Here is a 9,273-nt window from a genome sequence, read left to right as displayed (position 1 = left end):
TAATTATTCTGACCAAAATTCATGAAGATAAAATGAAAAATACAGCATCTATCGCATACACAAGGTTTTTCCTTGATTTGACCTAGTGACCTAGTTTTTGACCCCAGATGACCCATTTTCGAACTCGGTCTAGATTTCATCAAGGTAATCATTCTGACAAAATTTCATGAAGATCAATTGAAAAACACAGCCTCTATCGCATACACAAGGTTTTTCCTTGATTTGACCTAGTGACCTAGTTTTTGACCCGAGATGACCCATTTTCGAACTCGGCCTAGGTTTCATCAAGGTAATCATTCTGACCAAAATTCATGAAGATCAGTTGAAAAATACAGCCACTATCGCATACACAAGCCAAATGTTGACGGACAGACGACAGACAGACAGACGCCGGACATCGAGTGATCTGAAAAACTCACCTGAGCATTGCTCAGGTGAGCTTAAAGCTCAATTAAAATAAGTTACTGCTTGCAAACAATTCAGAATAAAATGACCCGTGCCATGAGAAAACCAACATAGTGGCTTTGCGACCAGCATGGATCCAGACCAGCTAAAGGTTTCTTTAATTGCAATAAGCTTTGAAAGCGAACAGCATGGATCCTGACCAGACTGCGCAGATGCGCAGGCTGGTCTGGATCCATGCTGGTCGCAAACCCACTGTTGGTTTTCTCATGGCATGGCTCATTAATCATTACAACATCAACTAGAGCTATCAATAAAGGTGATGAATGTACCCCCCCCGCATGCACTGACACAGTACATTGCAATTTGACGCACACAAGATTGCATAATTATGTGGACTGTATGTATATAGACTGTATGTATACAGTATAGTAACAAAAAACAAAGTCCCATAACTATGCAGAATATTTATCTAAAAGAATGTAACATGCACCATGCACAACTAGGGTTGGTACTGATCACTTGTGTGAAGTTTCATTAAATTGTGTGTAAGGGTTTGGTAGATTATGCACGCACAAGATTGCATATGCAGACTGTATGTACATAGTATGTTAACAAAAAACAAAGTCCCATAACTCTGCAAATTTTTGTCGCTGAAAAAACCTAACATGCCCCATGCACAACTACTGTTGTTACTGATCACTTGTGTGAAGTTTCATTAAATTGTGTCAAGGGGATGAGGAGAGATGGTGTGCACAAGATTGTGTCTATGTATATAGTATAGTAACAAAAAAACAAAGTCCCATAACTCTGCAAATTTTTTTTCTGAAAGAACCTAACATGCCCCATGCACAACTTCTGTTGTTACTGATCACTTGTGTGAAGTTTCATTAAATTGTGTCAAGGGGATGAGGAGAGATGGTGCACACAAGATTGTGTCTGTGTATATAGTATAGTAACAAAAAACCAAATTCCCATAACTCTGCAAATTTTTTTTCTAAAGGAACCTAACATGCCCCATGCACAACTACTGTTGGTACTGATCACTTGTGTGAAGTTTCATGAAATTCTGTCAAGGGGATAAGGAGAGATGGTGCGCACAATATTGCGTCTACGGACAGACGACCAGACGGACAGACAGACAACCTGAAACCAGTATACCCCCTATTACAACTTTGTTGTTGGGGGGTACAATAACGTGATGTGCAAACTATATTCATATCCAGAAAAATATGGACAAAAAGCAGAGTTTCACAAAACATACACAATGGATTAAAACAAGCCTATTGCCAGACAATAACAGTTCCCTGAAGTAAAGGTTATTTGTCATATTTTGCCCTTATTAAGGATCATATTTTATTGTCTTGAAGCCAAATTGAAGCCAAAAAAAGGGCCTGCATAAAACATTTTATAAACCATGGAAAAATCTCTCAAACCTTTTAAGTTAATGCAAGATCTATCTTTTGAGACTGAAAGATGGACAACACAGACCCGTGAATGGACAAATGAAAGAACAAAATAACATATTGTGAATATTCTCCACATTATTAGCCTTATATGTCCCAAATTTCATGAAAATATCTCTGTTTTTTTTATAGTTATGGCAGAATCCAGCAATGGTGAATGATGTATGGGCAGACCGATGGACAAAATAACTGACAAACAGAGAAACTAACATAATGTGCGTGTTCTCCATTTGAGCCGCACCATGAGAAAACCAACATAGTGCATTTGTGACCAGCATGGATCTAGACAAGCCTGCGCATCCACACAGTCTGGTCAAGATCCATGCTGTTTGCTTTCAAAGCCTAATGCAATTAGAGAAAACGTTAGCGAACAGCATGGATCCTGACCAGACTGCATGGATGGTCTGGGATCTATGCTGGTCGCAAATGCACTATGTTGGTTTTCTCACGGTGCAGCTCATTTGTTCTCCATGTTGTCTTCTATATATATACCAAGTTTAAGGAAAAAGTCTCTTGTACTTCTAAAGGTACTGTAAAATCCATTTTTTGGGGGTTATAATTTTGAACTTGCAATAAAATAAAAATAGTTGTATACTTTCCATATTGCCATCTTTAATGTAACAAGGATTGTGAAAAAAAAGTCTTATACTGTTACAGTTATCGCAAGATTCTATTCTGTGTGATGAACAGATGGTTGGCAAACCTTAAGTCCCTTCTTGTTTCACTCGGAGGGGTATAATACAGCCAAAGATCCAACAGGAACAGCTACATACTAAGAACATCAAGAAATGGTAACCTTAAAACTTGTTTGCTTAATTCAATAATAAATATCACTTCTGAAAATTTTACATTCAGTCTACAGCGTGACAGCAGTAAAATCTTATTTTCAGGTGATTTTTCATGTCTGATAAACTGGAAGAAATAGCATAATGTCATTTTTCTGGATAATGTTGAGAAAAAATGATCACAACATACAGAACTACCTTAACACAACACATAAAAGCAACTTTATATAACAAACCAAATTTATGTAACACATGTCTAAGTTGCTGTTGTTAACACAGGAATATTACATATAAAAAACATACTACTCCTTCAGATAAACATTAATTTTAGTCTATTTTTTTACAAAAAATCTTTGATATTTGCTCTGATAAAGATGGCTACAAATTAAAATACTGTTAAAAAATTATTGCACATAAATTCTTATCCAGAACACAACTTAATAATAAAACAGCACCAATATACAAAAGTCAACAAAACCAGGCATAATTATATCATCATAAAGTGAATGTCTTCCATTAAGTTTCATTCAAATATGCTTGCTTCTGTTAAAACACACGCTAAAATGACATCACTTAACGTGAGATGACGTCAATGTCAAAGAGTGCTTTTTTATTTTATTTACTGTTTTAGATTGAGGGCATATTAGAATAGAATTAATGTATAGCAAAATTGTGTTTTACCTAAATACCTCTTTCTGTGCATTAATAATGTTAAAACATGGTTTTTCTACACATTATTTCTTAATTCTAACACAATCCGCAGCAATTGCTATATAAACATATAGCGAAATCACCTATACATGAATCTACGATAAAATATTGTTGGCTGTTACATTTCACCCCCCTATGATTGTAACATAAGAGATTCTACTTCAGTTCCATTACATACGAATTATTTCAGGGACAAACGGTTGAAAACAGCATTTCAAAAACATAAATATAATAAAAAGTCATAATGACTTATATGTAGGTCCGTAAAACACGTTCTTATCTCTACGAGCTAATTCAATTAGCTCAATTATGATTCAGCGGTGACGTCATAAATGTATGACATAAAAGTATGACGTCATAATGATGTGACGTCATATAAAAGTTAAGCTCGTCACTCGCAACACAGGGTTAACTCGCCTAATTTGATTATGTTCATAATTAGTTTGCGAGATGTCAGATTACTGATTTATGAATACACATGTACTTCTCAAAATTCTGATAAAAAAGAAACAAATATCTATACGTTCCATTGGCTATGCAACACTCTCTAACCATAGGGGGTAAATTGTAACAGCATTTGATCCGAATGACGTATTATGCTGAAAATGTAGTACTGTAAAATGCGAATTATTTGCTTTGTTACAATCGAAATAATAAATATGTTCCAATAATTTTATCAATTAATAAAACATGGACAGTCGTTTGGATGCAAATAATTAAATCACTCGTGCTACGCACTCTTGATTTAATTATTACGCATCCAAACTCCTGCCCATATTTTATTAACTGATAAAATACAGGAACAGATTTATTATTTCTTAATTAGTGACCTTCTGTGTGGACCTTTCACATAAGTTATGACCTTTTTTTCAGGGTAACCTCGGTCTTTCTACAACCAAAAGATACTAAACATACAGACAGATTAGATTAAAATAAAATGGCATCACATTAAGGTTGAAAAACAAGATTATCAATGGAAAACTGCCCTAATTAATTTATTGCTTGTTGCGTGGAGAAAATGAAAATGGAAAATGATTAGTAGTGTCGCACAGTCAGCAATATCAAATTCCACCATCAATCCATGTCCCCATTAAATATCTATGGCAACAACAGTGGTTTTACGATACAGTATCAAAAGTTCAAAACATATAGTTCTTCCTTACTAAATGTAATTTTATTTATTTATTTATTTGGGTTTTACGGGGCACCAACACAGTATAGTAAGACTCGCGAATGTTCTACTGATATGAAGGTATGCCAAATGACAAATCAAAGGTTTAGACATTTGCATTAACAACACATATTTGAGAGAAAAAATGTACATTATAAGATTTAGGTAAACACTGAACCAGGCCCCGTGTTCACAAAACATTTTTCGATCTCAGCTGAGTTTGAGTTTGAAATTTTAATATCAGTTTTACTGAAACTTCAAGCTTAAATTCCAAATTAGACTGACCATCAATACGGAATACTCACTTTAAAATGCTTATTAACTTAAAGTTTGTGTTAAACATGCTATTTTGATATAAATGAGAAATTAAGTTTCATTATCAAACTCAGCTGAGACTGAAAATGTTTTGTGAACACGGGACCAGGACAACTTAAATTAAGGAACTCTCAATGAGACATTTATCAAGTTTCATTTTTCTTTTCAGTCTAAAGTTTGTAGCACATTTTACACAAAACAGTAACTGTTTATCAATGGAAAACAAGTACTGATATGTATGCACCATATTTATACACACAAGACCTTCAGGTCATTAAGGCTTATCATGCCTCTTTTAAGATATCCCGAATAAACAGACCACCTAAACCAGACTTTGACCATAAACTGCAGTGACCTGTGGTACAAACTTACTGACATAAGATTTTTGAAAGATATTCTTATAAATAACCAAAATATTTTGCAGAGAGTAGCTAACTGTTGCAATGCTTTTTACATAATGCCGGAAATTAACTTTCTCCTCGCATTTTTACCAAAATCTAACTTTTATTTTCGCCTGCATTATCATTTTTCAGTATCATATTGTTAAACATTTTATGCCGAACTTTGTGAAAATGTACATGTTGAAAAATTTCAACCACACTGTGAGCGAGTAGCTTTAACTATGCTTGAATGGGAAGTAGCTTCACAACAAACAAATTGACATGCAGGAAAAAAGATGTTTCGTAAATCAAAAGCTATTCCTTCAACATTCAAAATCTTCGTTAAAAAAATAACAAAATATTTACAACACTTAAATGCAGGTACATTAAACAATAGACAAAATTCAAACAACACAGCAGTAAATTGTGACATGATTATCACTGAACTGTATCTCTTCAGTGCACTAGATTCTGTGATCTGTACAAGTTCCGTGCACTAGATAAAGCATCGATGAACTGTGCTAGTTCTGTGAAATAAATAAAGCATCACTGGACTGTGCCAGTTCTGTACATTAGATCAAAATTCAATTGTATATGTCAGTTCAGTGCACAAGATAACACATCTCTGGACTGTGCCAGTTCTGTACACTAGATAAAGCATCATTCTGGGCACAAGAAAACAAATCTTTGGATTGTGCTAGTTCTAGGCACTAGAAAAGGCATCTTTGGACTGTGCCAGTTCTGTACACTAGATAAAGCATCTTGGAGTGTGCCAGTTCTGGGCACTAGAAAAGGCATTTTCGGACTGTGCAAGTTCTGTGCACTTGATCAAACATTATTGGTCTAAGCCAGTTCTGGGCACTACGGTAGATAAAGCATCATTGGATTCAGATGAGAAAATATAAAGATATATAGTCATAAAGCTGTGTTTTTAAAGCCGAATGTCACTGGAAGAAAAAACAACCAATAACAAGAGCTGTCCTTGGACAGCTATGCTCAACTATTCAAGTTTTTTGTCACTTAAAATGATAAAATAATGAAAACAAAGACATAAACAAGTACAAAACAGGCAGTAATTCTGAAACATACAACTTCCCCCAATTATACTGATAAATGTGATAAGACCTCAAAAATATCTGTAAGCCAAAAAGGGGCATAACTTTGTCAAAAAAAAACAGAGTTATGGAACCTTTACAATACTTGTCATACCTACATGGTGAATGAGTGTGTGAAGTTTCAAACAATGCCCACAAGTGGTTACTGAGATACAAGCTTACGTATGAAAACTAAACAAAAAACTGCTGTTGGAAAAAAGGAGATAATCTTGTGAAAAAGCAAACTAGAGTTGAGGAAACTGTATACTGCATGTCAGATTATCACAGAGGAAAAGTGTGCTAAGTTTCAATCCATTCCTGCTAGTGGTTACTGATATACCAGCTTAAATCCAAAAAAAAACTTTTCTAAAAACTGCTTAGTCCAAAAGGGGGTATTAGCTTATAACTGGATGTGTGTCCATAAGACACAGGTGTCCCATTCCTTTCACTGTACATGGTTTCATGAATCTAGGTGAAATATTTTTTTAAGATATATGCAACACAAACCTTTAAGCTTTCCATTATTAAGGTCAAGGACCATTACTCTCGCCTACCTGTGTGAAATCCCAAAGAGAACATCAGGTGCACAACTTCACATGCTATAAAACAATCCTCTTATGTTTATAACTCTAGGTCTACATTTTGAGATACATGGGAAACAAACTTTTGCTTTTCAAAAATGCAGAAGAGTTATGGAACCTGCAAACTGCATGTCAGATCATCATGGGAAACAATAATGTGAAGTTTCAATCCAGCCCACAAGTGGTTACTGATATACCAGCTTACATACAAAAAGCCAATATGAAAAGGGGGCATAACCTTGTAAAATGCAGAATAGGGTTAAGGAGTCTTCAAACTGCATGGCAGATCATCATAGGCGACAACAGCCAATGCTACATGTGGCTACTGAGATACCAGCTTACATATAAAATTTTAACAAAAAAACCAAACTAACAGGTCAAAATGGGAGTATAACCTTGTAAAATACAAGATAGGGTTATGGAACCTACTAAGTTCATGTCTAATCATCACAGGGAAAAAAAAGAGTGTGAAGTTTCAACACAATCAAAAGTGGTTACTGAGACACCAACTTACATAAAAAAACTTAACTGAGTAGGAACACCAATGGTGACTCAGATGCCAATGACGACTTCGGAGTGAGTACAATAACTCTATCTGTTCTTCTAGCAGTCAGGCTAAAAGCAAACTTGGTCCCTAAGTGTATAACATTTACACTAAATGGTATAAAGGTTGAGATTCCTTAGATGTTAATTGGTTCATGACTGTAAGATTTACCTTGAAATTATATACCGTTAAGGGAGACTTAACTGTATTCTTTGTAGATTTTGTGAAATCCTTGAAATTTCATCCACTTCCTTAGAAGTAACACAATTAATTCCTATCTATTTAAACTTCAAAATTTGAAATTCATAAATTCATGTCCCCAGGAGATAACTGTCTTGACCAAAACCACAAAAATTTTATGCAAACAAATATAAATGATTTCGAAGTATTCTAACAAGCGTCTCATGTGTCACAGTTCTAGACATGGCATTTCCATCACGCTTGTTAAAACGAACTTGTAAAATCCATTTATGAAGCTTGCTATTGTGTATATATGGACATCCAGTAAACACTCCATTATCATATTAGACAATATTTGAAAGATGTTTATTACTGTGTGGAGGCCTTTTTCAGCACATACCTATGCTAAGGTCTCAACCTGTTAAACATATTCACATGTAGAAATAAATTCCTATCAAATAAACATATTAAAAAGAAGTAATAAAAATGACTAACAATTCATATTTCTGAATAATTAACAGTAGATGAAAATGTTTAAAAAAATCAAGTCAAAAACCATTTTCCTAACTTCATTATGAATAACTATTTTAAACCAAGAGACTTACAATGTCTTCAAAACATGCAAGGACCCATTTCCCTAACATCAACCCCTGAGATTTAAGCATTACTACTACACAAAAGGGAATCATATACATGCTCTTCCAATTTCTGTTGATGCATTGCTTTCTAATATTTTTTAATCCTTTAAAGAAAATATGAAGAAAAACGTCTGTCACAAAAGGTATGTAAAAACATTAAAAAAAAATGCATTCTCATTACATGATAATTTTTTTGCAAGACATTTCTTTTCAAACATAACAATAAATTTACAACAGACTTGACAGAAACTGTGTTGCAACACAAATTTTACAGAATAAAGTGATCTGATGTATTAAAAAAAATCTTGGAAAGTTACAAAATAAAACTGATGAAATACCAAAATAAATTCCACACTGGGACATAGATGTTTGACCAAAATATATAGGCTGAAACCGCATAAAATGCGTAAGATATCATAAACCAGACTTTATCGAAAGGCACTTCATGAGGAATTACCCGAGGTAAACTTCTTTCCTGTTTATCCATCACATCTAGACCACTTCCGTGCTCATAAAAATGTTCCAAAATTGTTTCCTTTTCCACATATCTATCATAAAGCCACTTTGTTCTCCCTTCAGTGTCTGATGGAATTTCCGACAATGGGTATGCGCGATAATGCACATGCATGTTCCGGGGTTCCCACCAGCCTATACAAATACCTGGCATGTCAATGGGCTCCGCATTTGGGTAGGCCAGTGTCATATCAACAACCCATTCTATACCATTATGATCACTGGTTTCTCTGATTTCTAAAATATGATAAAAGAAACTATTAACAATTACTTCTATGATTCTGTAATAGTCATGGCTATAACACATTAACGGCAAAAAATTCAATAATTATTTACTTCTTACTTTAACCCTTAGCCTGCTGACAGCAAGTGATTCTGCCTTTGCGACCAGTTCAGACCATGATCAGCCTGCACAAACGTTATCCTGATCCAATTATCATTATTGTAAGTCTGTACTGTATTTTGGGGTGACTAATTCATACTGAATTTTGTC

At 34.5% G+C, this 9,273-nt stretch overlaps 1 protein-coding gene across 2 annotated transcripts in view; it reads right to left on the bottom strand.

Annotated features, from left to right (window-relative positions):
- Positions 1-2,800: 2,800 nt before the first annotated feature.
- LOC123528594 (acyl-CoA:lysophosphatidylglycerol acyltransferase 1-like) overlaps positions 2,801-9,273 on the bottom strand; it is a 31,441-nt gene continuing 24,968 nt past the window's right edge. For both annotated transcript variants that reach the window (XM_045308420.2, XM_053518959.1), the window contains exon 6: positions 2,801-9,017. In XM_045308420.2, coding sequence (XP_045164355.2) covers positions 8,581-9,017 — 437 coding nt within the window. In that variant the 3' untranslated portion in view covers positions 2,801-8,580. The remainder of the gene's footprint in view (positions 9,018-9,273) is intronic.

This window comes from Mercenaria mercenaria, chromosome 1, assembly GCF_021730395.1.
Source record: "Mercenaria mercenaria strain notata chromosome 1, MADL_Memer_1, whole genome shotgun sequence".
In the NCBI taxonomy this organism is placed as follows: Eukaryota; Metazoa; Mollusca; class Bivalvia; order Venerida; family Veneridae; genus Mercenaria; species Mercenaria mercenaria.
Note: the sequence above shows the minus strand (reverse complement) of the source record. Positions and strands in the feature narration are given on the sequence as shown.